Source organism: Monopterus albus, unplaced genomic scaffold (genome assembly GCF_001952655.1).
Source record: "Monopterus albus unplaced genomic scaffold, M_albus_1.0 scaffold234.1, whole genome shotgun sequence".
NCBI classification, from domain to species: domain Eukaryota; kingdom Metazoa; phylum Chordata; class Actinopteri; order Synbranchiformes; family Synbranchidae; genus Monopterus; species Monopterus albus.
Genome location: NW_018128114.1, coordinates 546853 through 571227, shown reverse-complemented (window position 1 = coordinate 571227; position 24375 = coordinate 546853). Strand labels below are relative to the sequence as shown.

General features: G+C 41.3%; 2 protein-coding genes and 1 long non-coding RNA gene across 4 annotated transcripts; 1 reads left to right on the top strand and 2 right to left on the bottom strand.

Moving 5' to 3' along the window:
- Positions 1-880: 880 nt before the first annotated feature.
- Positions 881-1932, bottom strand: LOC109971755 (uncharacterized). Its single transcript, XR_002276592.1, has 3 exons — positions 1894-1932; positions 1385-1719; positions 881-1227 (listed from the first exon to the last, which is right to left on the bottom strand). It is a non-coding gene; the product is annotated as an uncharacterized LOC109971755 (long non-coding RNA).
- A 2568-nt stretch (positions 1933-4500) lies between these two features.
- Positions 4501-7844, bottom strand: LOC109971741 (uncharacterized). Of its 2 annotated transcripts, none has more exons than XM_020620182.1 (4): positions 7542-7844; positions 6476-6633; positions 5023-5825; positions 4501-4951 (listed from the first exon to the last, which is right to left on the bottom strand). In XM_020620182.1, the coding sequence occupies exons 1-3, from the start codon at positions 7717-7719 to the stop codon at positions 5055-5057; spliced, it is 1107 nt and encodes a 368-aa protein (XP_020475838.1). In that variant the 5' UTR covers positions 7720-7844; the 3' UTR covers positions 4501-4951; positions 5023-5054. The 2 variants fall into 2 exon arrangements, with proteins under 2 accessions (XP_020475838.1, XP_020475837.1); XM_020620181.1 differs by having other exon boundaries at positions 4501-5011; positions 5062-5825.
- On the top strand, positions 7076-23709 carry LOC109971743 (actin-related protein 3-like). Its single transcript, XM_020620183.1, has 14 exons — positions 7076-7236; positions 8475-8728; positions 13507-13562; positions 14096-14220; positions 15971-16081; positions 16416-16511; positions 16706-16813; positions 18156-18299; positions 19455-19461; positions 19690-19862; positions 20476-20568; positions 21107-21232; positions 21996-22079; positions 22669-23709. The coding sequence occupies exons 2-14, from the start codon at positions 8685-8687 to the stop codon at positions 22762-22764; spliced, it is 1263 nt and encodes a 420-aa protein (XP_020475839.1). The 5' UTR covers positions 7076-7236; positions 8475-8684; the 3' UTR covers positions 22765-23709.
- Positions 23710-24375: the final 666 nt, after the last annotated feature.

Sequence of the window (24375 nt, the reverse complement as noted above, 5' to 3'; positions counted from 1 at the left end):
TTTGCTCTTTGACAGTGCTGTTTAGTTAGTTTTCTTTAGATGCCATTGTGTTGCATTTTGTCAAGTTTAGCTCTTGAGTTTATTCATTTGTATTTTAGTTTTGTGTAGCTTTATATTAAACCTTGCTTGTTACTGATCATCTGTTCCGGTCTGCGTTCGGGCCCTGCCCTATCCAGAACTTTGACATTGTGTGCCTACACTCAGATCGCCTATTCTCTTTGTTCACTTTGGCTTCCTTATTTCTTGAGCTGATTTCAGATTACAAGTCTACCCTCACTTCATGTATTTAACCAAGTGTAAAAGAGTCTTCAGAGCAGTCTTAGGCTAGTCAAGTCTTTAAGGAGTCACATCTCAGGTCAAGACCTGAAGCTGCTGGTACACAGGGTGTAAGAAGCAGGGTTTGGGTTTTTGACAGGGCAGAGGATCTGTACTGTATGTGTTAACATCACCTGCTAGGAATCAATTATTTTAATGGAAACTGTCAATTTGGCTAAATTTGTTTGGGCAGTACCAACATTTTGATGCAAACACAATGTCAGGAGCATCTTAACAAATGGCTTTCAAAAAGAATTTAAGATAAAGCAACTAAAAACTGGTTGGACTGGTAAATGTTTTTCTTGAAATCACTTCTTTTGTTGTTAGTGTTGAGATCACTGACTATTAGAGGGCTACAGAACTGTAGGGTGTGTAACTAGAGGAAAACACTGCTGAACAAAAGTCAGAATTCAGGTTTCAACCCTCCCTGGGTAAATAAAGACAAGTGCACCTACTGATGACATGTACAGTAATAAGACAGTGCCAGTCAAAACGAACACACAGTGCCAAACAATTAACACAGAAAGTAAAGAGGCAAGAGTTTGTGATTACCAGATTCCTGTTTATTACAAGACAACAATTATGATCAGCGTCCAGTATATAAAAAGCATACACAGTGTCACACACTGACTACTGCTGATGTCCTTGTCAAAACAGCAGCAGCTGTATGTGTCCAGCTCTGTCTACTTTAATATGTAATATGGTTTAACACATAACTTAAACATGACTCTGAAAGATTCCTAAAACCCGTGTGTTGTATTTAAAACACACGCTTTAAAAAGTAGGTGAGTGAATAAACTGATTATTGTAAGTAGGAAGAAGAAGGCGTCCAGGTAGCAACTTGTCATGTTTCTCTTCATGGCGAGGAATCTTCATCTAGTCAGAGTCGCTGCTGCAGGAGCTGCTGGAGTGCTGCAACAAGAAACGACACACTGTCACGTCATGCAGAGATGATGTCATTGTCTCATTATTTACATATCCTGTTTATCACCTTTTGCCACTGTTGTATAATATTTATTAGGCACAGGAAAAAAACTTACTGTTGTTCAACAAAACAACTGGATCTTACCCCATGACAACGCTTTCCTGTCCTGTGATATTTGTTGTGCATGTGACCCTGCTTATGTTTGTGGTGGTGATGATGCTAGTGGCCATGGTGGCCATGATGACCATGGTGGCCATGGTGCTCATGGTGCCCATGTCCATGGTGCCCGTGTTCATGGTGGCCATATCCGTTGTACCCATTTTCATATCCAGGACCATAAACCCCTCCATACCCTACAATTTGGGGGGCCATAGGTGGGCCGTAAGGTTGGGGTGGGACATAGCCTGGTACAACCTGAGGGTATACCCCATACATTTGATTTGGCTGATGGCAATGATGATGATGATTGTGATGGTGTCCTAATCAAATAAAAGGCAAGTCAAGGAAAGTTTATTTATATGGCAGTTGTTCATGCACAAAAGCAATGCAAAATTAAAAATGATTAAAGTTTGACAAACACGATGGGGAGTGGGTTTAAGTAGAAAGGAAAACACCCAACAATAAAAACTGGTTACAGCGAGTGAATTATTTACCTGATGGCCACATTTCAAAATTTCAAAATGATCCAAAGTCTGAAAGTGAAAGAAGTCACATGAATTCACAGAAATCTCCTCTAAACATAAGAAAAGAAATTCATTTTTATGAGAATGTGACTGTAAACAGCTATAAATGCAGCTTAGTCCACTGTGTAAAAGACTAATGTGCTGTTAAATATTGCCAAACAGGACGTGCAGGTCAGAGCTACTGTGTCAAACTATTTGGATATAGTCTACAAACAAAGCAGCGTCTCACATGATGCATCTGTCACATGACAAAGCTACACCCCATCAGTGGGCTATGTTTTGGTGAGGAAGACATGATCACACAATAATACAGTAGTGTTAACAAAGGAAACACCTGTAAACAAGCATCAAGATGACCGATCTACCAATACAGTCCAACATACACAAACACACATTTTTTAGAGGCCTCTCACTGACATAATGCCTGACCCCAGCCCTTCCCCTAACCCTGACCTAAAACCAAGTCTTATCCCTCAAACAGCCAACATGTCGTCACAGTGATGATTTCAAGCTAACGTTTCTCCACTCAACCATAAAAAAGACTTGTCCACACACACTTTAAGGTAGGTATTGATAGAGAACTGTTAGTAAACTCACTGTGTGCTGGAGTGCAGATCCACAGATACAGCAGTAGCAGTCAGATGACTTTGCTTTTATTTGAAGCCACACCTCAGATGGACACATCCCATGCTCGTCATCAGAGGCAGTGCATCTACTGTCTCTAACAGGTTTTTTAGCTCTTGTGTAAGGACTGTTCTGTTTTTTAATGCACGACACAGTTGACACACCTGTTCCACAAAGCCAGTGGGTATGTTATTGTCTGTAAACCAAACCTGTATTTCCTCATATGAACAGTGATGAAACCATTTTAATTTGAGCTGTTTGTTTTTGTCGTGTACCTACACTCAATCCCCTTATTGCCTTTGTTCACTTTGAGAGCTGTCTTTAGCTTACAAGTTTCATTTCACATTTTATGTTTAGTTAAGTGTCAAGTGTAAAATTTAGTCTTCAGAGAATCCTACCTTAAGTTTCAAGTCTTCCATCCAGCAAATCTGAAGTCAAGTCCTTAACCAGTCACATCTCAAGCCTCAGGTCACGACTTGAAGCTGCTGGTACACAGGGTGTAAGAAGTGGGGTTTGTATTTTTGACAGAGCACAGAATCTGTATTGTATGTGTTGCTCAACATCACCTTCTCGGAATCAACTATTTTTTTTGCAACAGTCATTTGGTTAGGTTGTTCTGGGCCGTATCAACATTTCCATGCCAACACAGAATGTCAGGATCCTCTTACGATAAAACAACTACAGACAAAACAGGCTGGCTTACACAGGCAACAGATGTTTGCAACTTGTCTTATTAAGTACTAAAAGTATTGAATGTATTTTAATTTTCCCATCTCCTATAAAAATGAAATTATTCCAAGTATTATTCTGGTAACTTAGTGACATATATCCATGTCCTTATAAGCATAAGCATAAACTGTATTGCTAAGTATTTAAAAACTACAAGGAATTTGACTCCAGCCCAATTTTAACGATAATCACCTTTACTGGCCAAGTATGTTACACACAAGGAACTCGTTTCTGGTACAGAACCGATGGCAGCCATCTGCGGCACCAACTCAACCGATGGCTCTAACCATCGGGGGTAACGGGGGGGGTTCAGTGTCTTGCCCAAGGACACTTCGACAGGTGAACTGCCGGCGCCAAGATTCAAACCTCCAACCCTCTGGTTGGGAGAAGACTGCTCTACCCACTGAACCACTGTTGCCTCCCCATGCTGTTGCAGTATGACTTATACGGAAGAAAGACTTCACTTGAATATTCTGCACGATAGAGTTTTGAAGAGCTTAACACTGGAAGAACTGAAGTTGAAGACCATGTGAAGACTAGACTCTAGAACATTTCTCGTTTTAAATACAGTGTGTTTAAGTTAAAATTAGTTTTTTGTTTGATTTTTTTTTTTCTGAAAAATGCTTTCCCTGCTGACATACGTGCTTATGTGTCACTAATCATGAGAAAACGTGGCCACAAGGCAGGAACATGTCATGGCACAGAAATACTGCACCTGAATGCAAGCAGGAAAGAGAAGAGGCAATATATTTTGCAATAGTGCTGCTGTTCAAGACTGTGTACTGATGTAAAGCTGGGGCGGGTGAGGCGACACAGGACAAGAAGTCAAAGAAAATAAAAGCTGTCCAAACAGGAAGCAGAGCTAAGCCATGACACAGTGAATTTATTAACCTATTGATGATGTTCACCCAGACCATCTGAATTGTTAACTTTTTTTAATGTTGTAAAATTGTAAGGTTAATTCCAAGGTGCTGAAATGTGTTGCTTTTACAAATCAGACTCTTGTGTGGTTCACCTCGCTGTTGTTCAGAACCTTGACAACCATATTACTGCATTAGAGGTCACTTTGCTGGACATGAACCAGGCTGTCAGTAAGAGAACAGGTTCCCACTCTACCATCTGCTGGCCACTCAACTATCAGCATTGTTTTCTCAATGCAGTCCACTGTAAAAATATGGCACAATTTAGCAAATGTTAGCAAGGTAAGTTAGTAAGAACCTAGCGAAACACACAAGGGACACAGAAGCCAGTGAGGGTAAAAACAAGTATTTTGTTTAATCAGCAGATCACAGCATCCCTTAAGCTGTCTGAGTTGGTTCACACAGCACCCACTGACTGTTTAAATCTCAGAACTGTCCATAACCTGATGAGACTTTCTAGTTTACTGACTAAACATTAAGCTAAAGTGTAAAGTTGGCATCTGGATTGTTTTTGAGAGGCACAGATTCAGAGGAAGCAAAGGGAATAAAATCCTCATTGTTGTAAATTAGTGGCCTTAAGTCCTATGATAAATCCAGGTAAGGGCCACATATCTTGTAACAGAATCAGTATGGTGCATATCTCAATCCCTCTACAAAAGGGAACTAAGTACTAAAAGTAACAAATATGATCCATTATGACCAATACTTGTTAGTATGTGTTAACTATTGTTATAAGTCTTACGTTGCTTACTAGCCTGCTGTACACCCACTGGTTCTGTTGACTGCATTAAGGAAAAACGATGGGTGGTGTATCCTGCTTACTAGCCTGCTGTACACCCACTGTTTCTGTTGACCGCATTAAGGAAAAATGTCAAGCGTCTCCTCCTCAATCTTAATTATGTGCGGCTCTGTTTCTCTTTTGATCTCAGAAGCCTGAATAGTGACCTGAGAGCTGTTAGTAGTCATCCCCTCCACTGCTTGGTCTTGCTGTGCAGGCGGTAATAACTGACTCCTGGACACTTTCTTCATGTGTTTTACTTCTTCCCATCTCTGTACTCTCCTTCCAAGCTCAGACCCCCTGTTTTTTCTTTTCAAAAATCTCTGCCTCTGAGAGACGTTTGTTTGTGAACATGACTGCTGAGGCCTGGAGCAGCTCTGCGTGCTCTCCCCCAGCACGGGCACAGACAGCACTGGAACGCAGCGTCTCTGCATGTCCTCTTCCACAGCTTTGAACACTAGGTCAGTGATATCTCGGCGAAGTCTCATGAGCACCATGGGGTCTTTAATCTGCCTCATATCTGCCAACATAACCTCTACGAACTGGTTCAGTATGTTGTGTCTGGGTGAGTTTGGTGCAGCTGTGTGGTCAGGCTGATCAGCAGAACTCTCGTTATTGTGACCGTGTGGACAGCTCAAAGACATGACCTCTGTAACTTGAGTCTGTGGGTTTGAACAGTGCAGGAGAGCAGGGTTTGGGGTGGAGGTAACAGATTGGAGTTCATCATTCAGATCTTGCTCAGTCACATCAGCATGCAGGGGGCTACCAAATGAGCTTCCTATCTCCTGGTCAACACTTCCTTCCGTCTCTGGCTCCTCATCATCCTCATCCTGATCATCAAACCTTTCCTCCTGCAAAAAGAGAAACACAGAAACATAACTAGGCAGTGCTCGGATCATTCCTTTACCATGAATACCTCTGCTGGCATTTGGAGGCACCTTACTATCATTAGTAGTTTGTAAGTTATACAAGAAGGATGACTTTTCATTAATGGTGGTTTTCTTCAGGATCTAGCTCAGTACCCTTTGAAGGCAATGTCAAATGTGTTGACACGCTACTCACTCAGCAGAGTTTCAGCTAGCATTTCATCTTAGTTGCAAGTTATTTGTTGTTTCAGCATTGTGGAGCAGCAGATATGGAATATTAGGCTACTTGGATACAGATCATACTTCAGTGTGAGGTAGATCTTCTGTGGATGTGCAATTTTTGTCCAAGCATCGTAGGTATTATATATGGACTTCAAAGCAAAAGTATTAAAACTGGCCCTTTCTCACAGTAGTAATGAATCCTTTACAAAACTTCCAGGATCTGAATAATCCAGATCAGCTCCAAAATCTAATGGATAGTTCGATGGGCCATACCCTACGTCTCAAATACAAAAATAAACAAACAAACATCAAAATCCATTCATTAATTTTTCAGGTATGCTCTGAAATAACCAACAAACAAATGCAGGTCAAAACTTAATCTGCAGGCTTTCTTGCATGAAATTTCCACTTACCAGATAGGAATCACTTCGCCTGCGAACTATGTAAGGCCTCAGGAAATCTAGTTTCTCCCTCAGCATCTTTTGCTTCAGAGTGCTGACCCTCTCCGGATGCCATAACACCCTCCCATATTGGGTCCGGAGCGATCTTGATCTTCTCTCAACATCAGATACTGTATGGAAAGGGAAAATAGGGAAAACAGGCAAATATGCAAAGTGTGACTGAACAGCAGTGTTTTAGTAGTAAATGGCTATGAAGTAAGGATAAACCTAGCCCCAGATTGTGACTCTCATGTATTATGTTGAATCTTCAACCCTCCAGGTAAAAACATAAAGCCTGTTTACTAATGCCATCATTTGTATGCCACATTTTTAAGGTAATTAATTCTAAAATGAAGGGAAATAACAGTCAAATATATTTTTGGACTACTGTAAATGTGAAAACTGTTTATTGAGACAAATTGTTTTTTTAATAATCAGTTAATTTTACTTTATAGTTATTCACTATAATTTTAGGCAGTAGATATAATCATTACGCTCATTTTTCCTTCAAAAAGACGCGTCACACTGTGCAAATGCTAAGTCATAGTAGACCACTGTGCTGAGCGAGAGAGTCGACGTCATTTCCGGTCGCCATCTCAACTTTTCTGACAAGCAAATCGTTTTTCTCGAAAAACGGACAAAATTTATATTTTTCCTGGACCGGCCCACATTAGGTTTGATTCCAGATCGCTAGATGAGGCTACGAAGATTCAGGAAATACCTTCAGAAATTGGGTGAGTGTTATGAAATGACGGTACGAGGTTAAAACACTCGGCATGTTTCAATTTCGAGCGCTCACGGAAAATTATTATCTGTGACTCGGGTGTATGTGATACATAAGCTGGGCTAGGATATACCATAAAACCCCTCGGTCCTACTACTGTTTAAACTTCGAGTGTCCTTTAACAGGCTACACTGCACAGTGCTAACGGTAAATACACAGATGAATGGGATCAGCTGGGTCCATACCCTCCAGTGCATCCCCTGTGTTTGCACTTGATGCAGTTCACACTTGCAATACAATGCAGCAGCAATTTACCAGGCTTTCCGATGGACAGCGCGAACTCGGTCCACAGCTTTGCCTTCAAATCCTTGTCGTAGTAAGAATCGATCGAGGAATTAAAAAGGCATTCGTGTTTCCGCCAGAAATCTATCAGCATGTTGTCCATTGTAGGGCCCCAGTGTGGCCCCCGTATCTGGCCCCGAAAGTCTGTCATAGTCTACGGAGTAAACTCCGGATCGATGCTCTCGGTAGGCTCCGCTTCGCTTCTTCTTTAGTTTCGCTTCATCCCGGTTATGATAAAAACTGGAAACACGATTACTGCCACCACCTGATCTGGAGCAAGGACTGGAGGTTGTAGACTTTATATTAGGATTATGTTCTATTTCATCTATTTATTTTGTCCACAGAAATTAGGATAAAGTCTATTCGACCTTATCAATCCACATTTAGCCTATAGGCTACCTTATTCATATGGATATAAACTACAGGTAGGCAATATTTACATCAGCCTATAAGCTATTTGCATTGTCTATGATTATTGCTATACTGCTTTTTTTATATGTTGTGCTTTTTGTTATATGTTGTGCCCTATTTTCCCATGGAAGTTAATGTAAACTTCCATGTATATATATATTTATACACACATGAATTGCAAATTGTTATGATGCTGTTGATGATGATGATTATTATTATTATTATATCACTTCGAAGTCTATTCAACTCTCATATTTTCCATATTAAAAAATGACGAAAATGTCTTATTAATAAATACATGTAAAATATGCAAATAAACACAAAATATGAAAAAAAAACACTGTAAAGTTTATTGCAATTAATACAAGCAAATGAAATGGCCTACAGTGCATAGAATAAAACAAGCGAGGCTGTATGTAGTGTACAAGCCTGACAAACCCTACATCCTGGTTGACTTCATGTTCACTTATTTCGGCCTCTCTCTGTGATTGACAGCTGCACAGCCCTGCCTGGAGTGTCTGCGTCGCTCTGCCCAGCCTCCGCCATCTTGCCTCTCCCTGCCTGCCAGAACCCGAGTGCGGAAGTGGAAAAAGCGCTGTGCAGGCTCAGGGTTCCGCCTGCTGACGGTGTGTTAGATCCTCCCGCCGACACAGCCTGCTAGCCGTAAAATTTAACCGTTTCTACGCAGCTGAGATCCAGGGAGAGATGGCTGGACGGTTACCGGCGTGTGTTGTCGACTGCGGCACGGGGTAGGTTGCTCAGACCGGCAGACGGGGATCGGGTGTCATCCAGAGACTGAATACGGTTAGGGACTGTCAGTGTCAGCAGTAGCAGTAGTAGTATTTGGGTGTGTGTGTCACTGTGTAGATGCAGACAGCTAGCCTGCTAGCTAATAAGCTAACTGTTATTGCCACCCACGGTTGCATTGAGATAAGCCCAGTCAGGTTGTTTGAGCTGCTCTGAAGTTCACAGTCTCCGCATATTTTTCATGTTCGTTATCTTACTCGTTACACAGTTTCGTAATTATCAAGATTCAGTAACTAGCTAGAATATGTCTTCTTCCTGTCGAGGGGATTTCACTGGCAGATCCATAAGATCTCAGCTGGTGTTGGCTGTTTGAAGACCGAAACCTGACTGAGGGGAGGATAAAATCACAGCTGACTTCATTCATTTACAGTTGCTGAGCTGTTATTACCAGGACAATCTAAAGCTCTATGCTAATGTAGCATAGTTTGCACACTGATATGTCCGCATATGGATATCAGTGACTTTAGTTTGTGTAATTCATACATCTTTTTGCCTATTAGTCTGGATTTGAGCAGGCGCAGTGCTACTTCCTATACAGCCTGTACTTCCTCATTCACGCTTTTAGTCCATATATGGTCGTTTCTCGGCATCCGAACATGTTTTTGGATCAAATCCTCTAATTTCTCATCTTTGCCGAGCTACTGATTATTTTATCTCAGTTGTATTTAGGCAGTAATGTTTTGCTGTGGCAGCAGATGTTTTAAAGGAGAGACAAATATTCCAGGACTAAAAATGTTCTTAGCTCCTGCAACAGTTTGCATTGATCGATGTGCATACCTGTTTTCCTGCTTGGTAAAATTTGACTTCTAATTGGTTATGTTTACATGTAGATTTAAACCATGTAGGACATTTTAATGATATTCTCCAGTTGATATCTTTATCCTTATGAACACATAGTCATTGCAGTACCCCCTTTTCCATGAATGGTTTCCACTTAGAGGAAGAGAAATGTGTTTTAGCCAATGCGGACAAGTACAAAAACAGTACTGAGCATGATCAGTATGGGGCCTAAAAGTGGTTTGCATTGCCTGCATGTGGCATACCTCCCCCCTCCCTTCAGGCTGTTAACCAGTGTCCTGCTTCTGATCTGCACTGGGACAGCAAAAGAGAGTGCAGCTGAGAGCTGGGTTAGCCTGTGCTACTTTCTGCTCATCAAGCAGATGGCTTACACGTCTCTGGCCAAGCCTTAAAGTCATAACTCATATGTTACACTATCAGTATCTAGAATAGATTTTTATTAACAAAAATAGGTTTACAACTTTTCTGTTTAAGTGAAAACCTGGGCATGCTATGGCTTTGAAGCTTAGCCAGAGATTACCAGCTGTCGGCAGATGTTCAGATGCTTGAGATGTCTTTGAATCATGCTCATGGTGTCCAAATGGTGGCTCTACTTCCTGTTACACATCAAGTTTCTGAGTGCTCAGGCTGCTCTAGACTATTTGACCATGCTGAGAATCAACCATAGACACATCCAGACTGTGATGTAGTTTATGTGTCTTATGCAAAACTAGCACTGCACTGTCAAATCAAGGCTTCCATAGCGGGAATAAGATTTCAGGTGTTGCAGCTCATTTTGTTGCAGTGCATTTGAAGGGCTTAGGTGGAGTCATTGTTCATATGTCTTAAGCAAACACCTAAAATTTCATAACACAAGGCTGCAGTCATGACTCAGCCCAGTTAGCATGGGCAAACATTTAATTACAAGGTAACGTAGATGCATAGATGTTTTCTGTTATATTTGGTTAAAAGTATATGCCCCATTGAGGTAAGAATAACAGTGGGTCAGATTCTAAAAGGATACTAACATGCAGTACAATCACTTGTCATAAATGGTTTTGTCCTGGAATTCACCTTCTTATGCTCAGCTCTTCTGTGTGATGATGTCCACTGCCAGATGTGTGGTGTGCTTTTAGCTTGTCGAGGCAGGTTGAAGTAGACAAGTTGGGACTGTTCTGGTATGAAGGTGTTCACAGTCCTGCTGCTGCAGTCTGTTCCTGTCAACCTGTGAGCTTGTTACTGTCATCTAACTGCTATTGTTATCTCTGAATGCCAGTCCATGCTTTTTGGGCTATAGTGATAAACAGCTGATATAATGTTCACAGCGAAAAAAAAAAAAAAAGAAAGTGTAAACTGTGTGCACCAGCTAGTCACCACCTGTGTGTGCGTTCTGTTTGTTGTTGGGCAGGTAGCACACACATACACACAGAGTTTGTCAGAGCTTTTGAAGTGAGAATCGTTTCCTGCTACTGCTGCTGCTGGTGGAAGCAAGTTTGGTGAGAGGTCATAAAATCAAAACATTGAGCTGAAAGGAGCTGAAAGATGCAAAAACGTTCTGTGGAGCAGAGAGCTGCAGAGCTTGGTGATAGTTCTCTGTGAGTTTGTTAGTATGAATATCATCTTTGCCATTAAACCTTTGATTTAGTGCCAACATAAAAATCAGGATTACTACACCTTTAAAGTGATATTAATGCCCACAGAGATAAAATATTGTGATCATGTAAATCTGGAAACTGCAGTATTTCCATAAAGTCTTTGCTCTTAACTAGTTTTTATCAGTGACGTGCACTGTTTGGTTGCCGCCCAAAGCTGAAGAGTTGGTTAAGTGGTAGTGTTACAGCAAAGATGCTACTATATCATCCAGCTTTCTCTGAACATGCGTATTGTGTGTTAAAGTGCTAATTTTCAAATAATTAAAGACACATGGCACATAGCATTGTGTGTTTAAAGGTCGATAAACCATTGTTTATTTTATGGTGATGACTTTAAGATGTTAGTCCAGACAGTCAGTGTCTGTGCACCTTAGGATTATAGAGCAAGTCAGCAGTAGAGGTTTAGTAATGGAGCTTAAATCTGTGCAAAGTGAAAGAAACTGTGCCATTATTTGTAGTAATACTGCAAATAGTGGACTTGCTATTTCCTCCTGTATTTGAGTATGTTGTGTGTTCCCAATGTGTTCTTTCTCTTGGCTTTACCTTTAAAAGCTAAACACAAATGGCTCCGTGGTATGTTAGTGGGCTTGATGGACAGGTGAAGTTGCCAGATTAGCTAAATACTATAACTTTATCCACACACCACACTATGTTTTCACTTCTTGAGAAAGTTGCTCAACTGAAGTGGAAATAAGAGGTGGTGTGGGTGGTGGGCATGTGCTCACATCTGTTTTGGTCAGAGGACACAGGAAATCTGGTTATAAATCAAGGTTGAGTTTCTGTCCAGCTGGGAAACAGACTTTCTGACACAGACATGCACGGAACGCACATGTAGGTCTGGGCATCGATCTAAAATGTTCATTACCGGTCCTGATACCAATACCTTGACTCTGATACCCGTTTCTGAATGATCCTTTTTCCAAAATAAGTAAATACATTATATGAGTGTGTGTGTGTGTGTTTCCTTTGCATTTTTGTGCACTCAGTCATTTCATAACATGAAAAGTAAACTTATTTACCACAACATTAGGTTCTGTTAACATGAACATCAAATAAAAATGTAGAAAAGCATTTTTCAATACTTGACATTTTTTGATATTCGATTGTATTGAAATAATTCCATCGATGCCATAAAAGTATTGAAGTTCGATACTCAGCACTACACAAGCTTCTAGGATGATGTCACATTTATTTATTATTTTTGATGATATTAAAACAGCCTCTTTTTAACATCCTTTTAACAATTCTTTTTTTGTGCTCAGAGCTGTAAGTTTGAAAGGGATTATAAGAGTCAGTGTGCGTTTTACAAACTACACATTAGAAGTTAAGAGAGTAATACCTGACATATCCTAAAGGAACCATATAAAGTAACATTTGCCCGTGTTTTGTGCTGATAAAATAAGAAACACGACACCTGGTGATCAGAAACTGTTGCTGTGATGTTTTGTATTTGGGTTTAGTGGTCCACAGTTATAGGGGGCTGATTTTTCATGTTATATTCGGTCTGGTCTTAAGCTGTCATACCATTTCCAAGTCATGTTTTCTTCCTGTTTTTTCCTAAAGTTGAATTCACAGAAGTCATTATTATGACTAGGATGTGGCCTGTTATGCCCACAGTGCTTTGGCAGTCACTGGTGTCTTCTATCAGTCCCTCGGGTTCTGTGTGCAGACAGTATGGGAGTCCTGTCTGGGCCTAGACCAGTTAGGATGACATCTGGTTAGCATGTGTCCTGCAAAACACTGTTCCAGAGCAGAGACATGGAGAAGACTGTAAATTCAAGGCTGACGGTGTGCTTCCAGTGTTTATTGTATGAGCGTGGTAGTGGAGAAGTTCATTTTTAGAAAGATTTTACATCACCTTGTTTATTCATACGACTTCCCTCAGGGTTAGGTTTGGCTTGCTTTTTAGAGAAGTAGAAAATAGAGAAGCAGGAAATTCAAGATTCAGCAGCCAGTGCTGAGGTCACAGTGAGTTTATATTAGGCATGGTCAGTTTATACAGAAGTCATCTAACAAATGTGAATAGTCCTTAGTTTCCCAATGCGACATCAATGGCTCTTTTTAACAGCCTCCCATTGGCAAACTCCAGAGCCGCCGTTGCTTTTGGCACCGAACCAAACTGCCACAAGACAGTGATGGCATTGATCAAAATGATAGTGTGGGAGACAGCAGCCTAAAATAGTCTCTACATGCATAGAAATGCAGTGCAGGAGGTGTAGCCCGTGCTCTGTTCTGTGTAGAACACACAGCTTGTTCCTCTGTAATGATAAGTGATTCTTTTCTTCTTGCAGTTACACCAAACTGGGCTATGCGGGGAACACAGAGCCACAGTTCATCGTTCCATCATGTGAGTACTGGGCATTGAATTCTCCTCTCTCCATCCGAGAAGGCCAGTTACACTAACAATGAACGTCATGCATGTTTGATAAGAGGAACATTTTTATTTTTATTTCACTGGTTTATTAGCTCCCGCTTAAGGAAGCTCGTCTTCCTGGATGCCAGTTAAATTGCATAAAAGAGCAAAAATATGTCATTTCAATCATATATCTTACTACAATGATCGACAACCTCTTAACACAACTGGTATGAGGAAGTGGGTGGGATCATCAAATGGCCATTGATTACAAGTGGCAAAACCTGTCTATACTAACATATTGGAGTAAAAATGATTTCTTTAACTTGTGCTAATTTTTGAAAAATAACATTCAGGAGGAAGTTGGATTTCTTGGTATCACCTGTGTCTCAAAACCTGCATCCAGAACACTTGTAAAGTGTTTGATATTCTTGATCTTCTAACATATTTACCCATAACTCATACACATTTGTAGGAGCAATTATTCTCTCTAGTGCTCTTTATTAAATGTTCTCTCTTCATGTCAGGTATTGCTATCAAGGAGTCAGCCAAGGTCGGAGACCAGGCCCAGCGGAGGATGATGAAAGGGGTGGATGACTTGGACTTCTACATTGGGGATGAAGCCGTAGACAAGCCCTCATATTCCACTAAGGTACATTAACCCACAGAAGTAACTGGCTCAGTAATTACTGTGGTTGGGTTTCAGTTTCTTTGGATGGTGTTTTCACTGTATGTCACGTATTTAAACCAAGAAGCAGGTTAAAGGACATTACGTTAAAGGGGACTTTCCTCCCATTTTGCAGCAGTTAGGGGTAGATGTTGGCTCGAGCATTTCTTAGTAGCTGGTTAGAAGTTAGAAATGACACCACCCCCCACCCCCCGTTAGCTGCTTGGTGTCTTTGTTGGTGCAGGCAGATTCTCACTGCAGACATTTTCAGTCACAGGTGCAGCTGATTAATTAACCATGGCTCTGTTTCAGTTAGGTCCCTGTTAGCCAGTGTGCCCACATGCACTTTACTTTACACGAGATGCAATACTTTACATATACAATGCCTATAAACAGTTCTTCAATGTGTTATTGTTGGACACTATTCTCATACAATGTGATGCATACGATATAATCACTGCTGGAAATCTTTAAAACTGCACATAGACGGTGAAATTAAATGAAATTTCAAACAAATCTTTTTTGTTGCTCCTTTCACTGGCAGTGACATTATGAAGTTCCAGTTTAACTGATACCCAGTGGTGCACTCACTGTGTCATTTTATGTTTGTGATTTCTTGTATGTTTAACTACAAAACAGCACAATCGAAGGTGGGTATATACTCCGTATCGTGTATAGTCACTATGTACTGTGGCTCTGGAACACCTAAACTGAATTGTTATTGGTGATGCTCTGTTCACTGAACTTCCGTCCTTGGTTGTTGCGGATGCTGGCAGTCTACTCCCCCTGCTGGCTCTGCCATAACAGCTACACGATGTCATCAGACAAAGTACTTGCTGTACATTGTAGAAACAGCTGTTGCAGTGTTTTAACTGTAAACAGAAAGGAAGCTGTCCTATGTGCTGGACCAGTTAGATTTCATTATGAGAGGACTATGAAGCCATCCAGAATATGGAAACTGGAAAATAACATCTCTGACAGCTTTTTTTTTTTATCAGATATTTAGTTTCAGTGTTTCAGAGTTAAACTTAACGGAGAAACCTAGGTGCTGGAAACTGTGTAGAGAAGAATTAAATCCAAAAGCCATATTGAGACAGTTATCACTATTTTTGCATCTTAGAGGAGAGACATCAAGCCAACGGTCGGCCTTCGTCAGCCCATCAGTGAGCCTCTGTCGGGGCTCATCCTCCCGGTGTGTCCCCCATTGGCACTAGTCGACATGTTGAATCGGCAGTTGGGCCTGGTCAGTGAGAAAGAGACCACTGATTGGCTGCCAAGCTTAGTGAATCAGTGCACAAGAAGAGACCGGTTGGGGAAAGCCCCTTCAGTCTGTCGCTGTAGTATCCATGATTTGAACCATTTATTGTGGTTTCTCCTTGTTTTTCGCCTCCACCTCCTTCTTCTTCCACAACCAAAAGACCAAGGGCTGAGAACGGCAGTGTCATTTGCGACTTCTTATCAGACATATTCTCGATTAGAAGCAGCTTTAAACAGCAGCTGTTTTGAACAAGAGGTGCTTTGTTTAAAGTTTATTTTTCTGCGTTGGCTGTAGTCTGTGCGTGGTGTTCAAGTGCCACTTTTTCAACCCGACTGGCCCAGACAGAGGCCTTTGTTGCTGCTAGTTCTTTCAAAACGGCTTGGTCTGTCTCTGCCCTTATATTTACATATGTCTTTCTGAAACTGCCACAGTACCTCACATGCATTGTTCTAACCAACTGAACCTTTATGCCAACAGTGGCCAATCCGTCATGGAATTGTGGAGGACTGGGACCTAATGGAACGCTTCATGGAGCAGATCATCTTTAAGTACCTGAGGGCTGAGCCTGAGGACCACTACTTCCTCTTGGTGAGAGTCTTGAAGAAATAAAGTCACAATTAACACTATTACAACGACAGTGCACTCTTTATTTGTCTTGTAGTTTATTTTGACAAGCTTACTGAAGCTACATTATGAGACACAACCTGACAGGGACATTAATTGTTACTTAATGTTAACACTGGTAGGCTAACATTGATTCATTATTAGTACATTATACATAGTATAGTATACTTATAGTACAGTAAATGGTCAAAAAGGTTTAAGTCCTGATTTTGTCCTACCTTCACCTGTAAGTCTGAGTTTGTTACAGGTTAACTGTCCTGTGTTTGTGGGGTTTGTAACTTTTATTCTCCATTTGCAGACAGAGCCTCCACTGAACACACCAGAAAATCGAGAGTACACAGCTGAGATCATGTTTGAGTCCTTCAACGTACCAGGGCTGTACATCGCCGTGCAGGTCAGGCTCACATGCTGGGATGTCCTGTGCATGCTTCTCTTAACTAATTTGTAATCCAGTTATCCTGATGCATATCATATCCACGGTTGTGTTCCAGCTGTGGACTTTCATTGCATGTCATTCCCCCCCTCTCTCATAGCCCACAAAAAGCCAAAGCTATTACTAATATGGCAATATGTGTGTTTGTGTGTCAGGCTGTGCTTGCTCTAGCAGCCTCCTGGACATCCAGACAGGTGGGAGAGAGGACGCTGACCGGCACTGTCATTGACAGTGGAGACGGTGTCACCCATGTCATCCCTGTGGTGAGTTTACACTCTTTAGACAGTACTCACACCCCTTTGTTGTTTTAGATTCCGTTTTAAATTAAACACTCACTGACCTATAATGACAAAGTGAAAATGTGACAATTAGAAAATTCATCAACAATCAAATCTCTCTTTTTCAAAAGTGTTCAGATGCTTTTCTGTGGCACTCCAAACTGTGAGCAGGTGCATCCAGTTCACTTTCATTTTGTTGTGTGTAGAACTTGACTGGAGTCGACCTGTACACAACTGAGTTAAGTGGTCTGATCAAATGAGACAAAAACTGAACTCTGGGTGCAACTCCAAGCACTGTGCCTGTTGAACATAAGGCACGGCTCATCGCCTGCTAACACTATCCCCACAGTGAAGCATGGTGGGGGCAGTGTCATGCTGTGGGGGGCTTCTCAGCAGCAGGGGCAGGGAGACTGGTCAGAACTGAGGGAAGGATGAATGCAGCCAAGTACAGAGAGGTCCTTGAAGAAAACCTGCTGCAGAGCACAGCCGCCTGACACTGGGTGATCCTTCACCTTTCAGCACAACAGTGACCTGAAGTACACCACTGATACCACACTGGGGTGGCTTCAGGACAGTCTCTGGCTGTCCTCGAGTGGCCCACATTTAAATCATGTAGAGCATCTGTAGAGAGACTTCTTTGTCCCACACTTCCCATCCAATTTGTGGATCCTAATGTCTGTGGGTTAGATGCTCATTCGGGTCGACTTGACTTGTGTTACTGTACAACAGGTCAAACTCACAAGGTGTCACCAGCTTTGTGACAAATTGTACCAGCATGCTTTGATATCAAAATGTGTTGGCTGGTCTGTTAGTGTGTTTTTGTTTGTGTGTGCCTGTTAATATACTCTGATGGCTTACATTGTGTTTAAGGGCATTAGGGTGTAAGAATGGCGTGTAAAGAGGTGTTCTATTGAAGTTTTATACACCAAATGACCAATGGTGACTTCTCCTTTTTAAGAAACAATATTTCCACCTGTCTGCTTGTCTAGTAACAGGATAATCTTGATGCTTAAAGTAGCCCAGTGGTTTTCAGAGCTTGGAGGGAATTAGTCAGTGTTAGGAAATGTGCTTGCAGAATACATTTAGAGACTGGATGACTGAATCAGCATATCTGCAGCCACTGCTGAACATGTGCAAAACAGAAGCCAAACACAACACTGTGCGGATGTGGAGAAGGCCTCAACAGATCTTATGGAAATAAAATCAAACTATAAAACCTGCAGACTCAGCGACTCTATTTGCTACATGCTTGTTCCTTGTTTATTTTATTACCCATTATATGACATCATTCTCTCTGTCTCTTTATGGATTCCTTTTTCCCTCTCAGGCTGAAGGGTATGTAATTGGCAGCTGTATAAAACACATTCCCATCGCAGGACGAGACATCACCTATTTCACCCAGCAGCTCCTTAGGGAGAGGGAGGTGGGCATCCCACCAGAGCAGTCGCTGGAGACGGCCAAGGCAGTCAAGGTAGATCACTCACCAGCATTACTCACTGACACCTTGTCGACTGAAGAGGCAGCAATTACTGCCACTGGTGCTGACTGGAACACACTGGTGGTGTGTTCTCACGTGTTCTGTGTGCAATGAATATGTTGCCTGCCTGGTTTGGAGTAGTGCACCAACTAAGTCTACACCATTATGGCAGAAATCATAATCGCTATTGGTCAATATTGAGATCACGATTAATTAACACTCATTGATTTTGGAAACAACATTTATGCGACTTTAAAAAAAAAGTCTTTTAACTAATGTTCCATCTACCTAATTGTTAACAATTCATAGGAGATTACTTCTTTATGGAAGTGTATTGCATTCACCAAAGGAAAAGAATTGGAGGATGCTATCTTGTAATTATGACCTACTATCTCATAATCATGGGATCATGACCTCAGAATTATGAGATCACTGAGAGCCACTGTACCAGAGTCATATTCCTTGTTCTCCCCGTGGTTCTCTCCGAGTGCTCCGGCTTCCTCTCAGTCCAAAGACATGTAGCTTAGGTCGATTGGTGCCTCTAAACTTCCTGAAGGAGTGAATGTGGTTGTCTGTCTCTGAGTGTCAGCCCTGTGATAGACTGGCGACCTGTCCAGGATGGACCCCCCTGACCCTCTTCAGGAATAAACCATATAGATAAAGGATGGATGGATGGAAAACTTTAACTTTGGTTTCTTTTTGAGGACACCAGGTGGCACTGTTGTTCTGCCTGTCACATCCAGCCAGTGTCCTTCAAAAAGCCACTGCTTTGTTTTGCTTTGCTTGTTACTTTGTGGTGATTAACACTGGTCCCCACATCGAGATCAGCCCAAGCTGTTGAAAACAATTTGAATACAGGGACCTATAGAAGTTGTATTGTGCTTCCAATGATCTTTGAAAGTTAATTTGCCAGAATCTTTTGATCACAATTAAGAAGAGAAACTAGCTGAGAACCACTAAGATCAGAAGCATCTGTCCTTTTTGTGAATGAAAGATAAAACCACAGTATGCGTGGAATGTGGCATTATATGTCGGGTCAAGCTCTTGCAGTTTATTGGGGGAACAAGTAAACATCTTGAAGTGTATGGTGGGACCTTGTATTCACTGGTGTGTGCCTTTATAACTTTGCACAGTTCAGAAGTTCTCAAGCACAAATGTGAAACTCATTACAGTAAACAAGGTCTTGTGTTACAACACCATCTCTCCAAAGCTCGTAGCCAGAAACAGAAGAGGACATTTGTAGACTCATCTGGTTTGTTGATTCATATTGACTGATGAAAATAAGTATTAGAACACAGAAGATACTCCAGCTGATTTTTAAGAGGTGTCAATTATACAGTTAGCTCTAAATAAATATAAACAGAATAAGAAGCATCATTGGAAGTTTTGTTTTCTATGCTGTGCCCCGACCTTGTCAAGGAGTTTAACAAATACGACACAGACGGCTCCAAGTGGATCAAGCAGTACACTGGCATCAACGCCATCAGCAAGAAGGAGTTCACCATCGATGTGGGCTACGAGCGCTTCCTGGGACCTGAGATCTTCTTCCACCCAGAGGTTGGTCAGTGCGATGTGAATCAGAGCAGGGAACGCAATTTAAGATGATGGAAGTCTACAAAGACTAGACAGGTCTGAAGGGGGCGCATGTTGAACGAGTGAGAAGTTGTAGAGGACAACAGACTATGAATAGAGCCACTTATACACGGGACGGCAGATTGTTTAGCTCTGATCAGGACTTTGATGATGGACCATATGTACATAACACAGTGTGGGAATAAGGCTTCTTCTTTTAATCAAAGCTTTTATTGAAGGAATAATGTAAACAAGAAACTTAACCCTTCTCTCTCCTACAGATACTCTTAGCCCCCCTCCCCAAAGAACACATAGATAAACATACTTAAACAAAACAGATGAGTAAAAGAAAGTTTAAATAAATAAATATCAATTAGACAGAGAGCAGAAAGACAAGTTTGCATTAGAGGTTCTATATTCTTAAAAAAAGGTGAGGAAAGGCCGCCAGGCATCATCAAACCTATGAGTACATCCCTTTAAAGAGTACTGACGTTTCTCTAATTGAATGTGGTACGTAACCTCAGGCAACATCTGGATCAGGTACTTTGACACACACCCAGCACAGAGTGACACGTGTTCTGTGTTCCTCACCATCCAGTTTGCCAACCCTGACTTCACTCAGCCCATCTCTGAGGTCGTGGATGAGGTCATTCAGAACTGCCCTATCGATGTCAGGCGTCCTCTTTATAAGGTAAGGTACTGTAAGTGTTGTGTTTGGGATGAAATGTGCGACACCTCGTTCTCCATGTTACATCCTCTTGTCAGATTCATCTTTATTCTTGGGACACAAAAGTTATTTGCCATTCATGAAGACCTGCTTTGACAGTAGCTGAAGTAATTACCTGATCTGTTTGCTAAAATTGTGGCCTTTCTCTGCGTCAGTTTGAAGGTTTATGATTACTTTTAGATAAACTCTGCAGCCTCTGTTTTTCCTTAGTGCTTATGCCAAACAATAAATAGTTTTGTCCCTGGTAGTCGGCATCAGACCGGTGAATCATACTGCTGGGACACGCTCAGCTTGGTTCATTGTTGCTAACTGAAATGTGGGGGAGACTGATATGTCCACATGTGGTATCAAGAGGTATTTGACTTTTGTCCGTTGTAATTCCACCATAGTATTGTGGGCCATGTTTACAGACTGGCTGGTCAGTGGTCAGTTGCAGGTCACAGTGGTGAAGGTCTTCTTATTCCACAGCTCCGTAATCCCCCCCCACTTTTGTTTTCCACAGAATATTGTTCTGTCAGGAGGCTCCACCATGTTCAGGGACTTTGGGCGCCGTATGCAGCGAGACTTAAAGAGGACGGTTGATGCCCGACTGAAGATGAGCGAGGAGTTAAGTGGAGGGAAGCTCAAGGTGAGAGTACACAGTCATTTGTACACAGCAGAGATCAATACTGTGTGTGGAGTGAAACAAAGAAAAGATGTCCTTTCTCATTGCAAATACAGTTGGTGCACATGTGCACGGAATATAGATCAGTTGATTTCAATATCAAACGTGTAAAATGTAAATCTAATAGGGTCTTAAAATCTACATAGGAGACATTTCCCCCTCAGGGGAGAAGTATATACAGTGTTTAGTGACTCCTGCTACCTTGACTGGTCAAGTTCTGAAGGCAGTACCCGTGATTCATCGTGATGAGATGTCATTCAGTCTGTAAATCCACCTCAGGCATCAATGCAGATGGTGAATACACCTAAAAAAAAAGGCTGAATCACAGTCGTACAAGCAATTTGAGCAGGTTTTCACTGCCGCAGTGATAACAACCAGTTTCATGGATTGGGCAGGTAAACACACTGTTGGTCTTTATACACACAGTATGTACATTTTGTGTACATACAGTACATCTTATTTTAGAGATTGGAGTGAATTTTTATTTATTTTTTTACACTTTAACAAGTGTGTGACTTTAAGGTTTACGAACAGGTTCGAGGGACTTGGTAAGGATGGGATTAGATCTGTAGAGATACAGCAGGTTTAGCTGGGCTATACACATCATATGCTCCTAACGTCTGTAACGTCTGCCATTTAATCCACTTGATTATGTGTCGTTACCGTAGCTCCCAGAGTGGATGAACTTAACAGATCCCCAATGTTTCTCTGTGTCCTTCCCCCTCAGCCCAAACCTATTGATGTCCAAGTTATTACTCATCATATGCAGAGATATGCAGTCTGGTTTGGTGGATCAATGTTAGCATCAACTGTAAGTATTTCCAATGTGCACCCACATGACTTTACCAGCAGTTATTCCCCAGCATTATATCTTTTGTGCCACTGAAGGGCATGCAGTGCTTTAGTTCAATGCTTTGATGAACGTTGTTATTTGTGAGTGAAGCTGATCATTTTTACCAGCAGCAAATATGGCAGAGGTCAGTTGTTTAATAAAAGGCTAACTGATTTTATAATGTGATAGAACTGTTCACTGGTTGGAGTAGCTGCTGTCTGATGTGTCTCGGGTAAATTTTTAAAACACCAAAATGGGTTTTTTTTTTTTTTTATAGACATGCTGGTCATTATTATTATTGATGGGTGTAACAGCACAGGAGTGGTTTCATTTTAAAGTGCAATCCAAACCAGCCTTCTTCAGTTAACAGTCTTGTCAGAGGTTTTTAGATGTATTAGCCTTTTACTCATTTTAAAGTAAAAAAAAAAAAAGGTCTGGAAATGCACCAGAAATGCAACAGAAGCCTTGAAGCCTGACACTTTTATTTTAACATTGAAGTGTTCTGCCTTTTTGTTCTTGTATAGGCCTGTGTCAGTCCCAGTCCATTCATCTTTGTTTGTTTCCACAGCCCGAGTTCTACCAGGTTTGCCACACCAAAAAGGACTACGAAGAGATCGGGCCCAGCATCTGTCGCCACAACCCTGTGTTCGGAGTCATGTCATAACTTTGGCGTCTAACAGCGGCGGGTGGGAGCTGGAGTAGGAGGGGTGAAGTTAGGAAGTGTAAAGGAGGGCTCAGGAGGTGGGCGACGGTGGCGCTTCTGTGATTTTCGATTACTTGTTCAGCTATGGATGTGTGGCACAGGAAGGCGATCCAGAATATAAAAAAAAAAAAACAAGAAAAGAGACCAGACCAAACACAGACCAGCTGGAAAATGTATTGTGAATGTTCCTTTTTTCATTTTCTTTTCTTTATAAGTTTTTTCAAAATGAGGGAAAAACGGTTTGTAAGCCAAAATCATTTTAGGAACATTCCTGGATCTGTTGAGCAACATGATGATGATGATGATGATGATGATGGTGGTGGCTATAAAGATGGCGTTGGTGGAGGCCTGAGATAGTTACATTGGTAATAATTTCCTGACACCCGAGCATATGATTTATGTTTATAAACACGAGTCCAGGCATCTGAAGACTTGTGAGATCAGTGAGAAGTTTGGAACATATTATTGTCTCCTGTTATGTTCTTCATCCTTTTTCAGCTACATGTGCACAGGTGTGTGTATCATGGTAAGAGCTTGTTTATATTTCATACAAAAGTTTTTATATGTAGAACTTGGGACATCAGAGGTAAAACAAATTGATAACAGTATGAACCCATGATGCAGCTTTGGTACTGTATGCAGTATTTTTCAAATTTACCTACGATTATTTCTCTCATTGCCGTCTGCCCTTTAATTCTTCATACATTACTACACATCTGCTTTAACTTCAGACGCAGTCAGGTTTCCACCTCTGGTGCAGTGAAAGAAAGGAGAGCAGTGACTGTCAGACCAGTATTGTTGGACTACAAGTTTTTTTTATTATTAAAAACCAAATTATTAAAAGAAAGGGATTTGTGTATTTAAGGCCTTGCCTCATTCCAATAAAGGCTCAAATTTGTTTCTAAGTCCCGTGGTATTCATCTTTTCTTCCTTGACATTCATTTTTATATTGATAATGATTCAAATAGCTACAGTCCCAGTCAAAAGTTTGAACACATCCTCTCAATGACTTTTCTTAGTTTTATGCAATTTTATACATTGTTGATTAATACTTACATCAAACTATGGAATAAAGCAAAATGAAATGTGTATACTAGATCGCTCACAGTTTGTCTTCATGCCCACTTCATTAGATCATTGTCTGGATTAGATGATCGGTGGCGTTTCTTCTTTCATAATGCCTTTGCCACCATTAGTTGTGTTGTGCTGGTGTTTTGTTGGTATACAGCATATAGCGCTATTCAGTCACTGTAGTAATCCACATGAGGGTAAGAACCACTCAGTTAAGAGAAATGCAGTCTCAAAAACCATCAAATGCTCTGTTGCAACTGGCTCTCATGAGGACGGTCTGAGTAAAGGAAGACCAGCAACTGCCTCTGATGCAGAGCTTCAGTTCACTAGAGTGACCAGGCTCAGAAATCACCAGTTAAGGGCATCTTGGAATCGGCGCAGAGTTCAACTAGCAGACACATGTCGACATCAGCTGTTGGGAGAGACTGTGTGAATGAGACCTTCATGGTGGAACTGCTGCAGAAAAGCCACTGCTGAGGGAGACCAAGAAGAAGAAGAAGA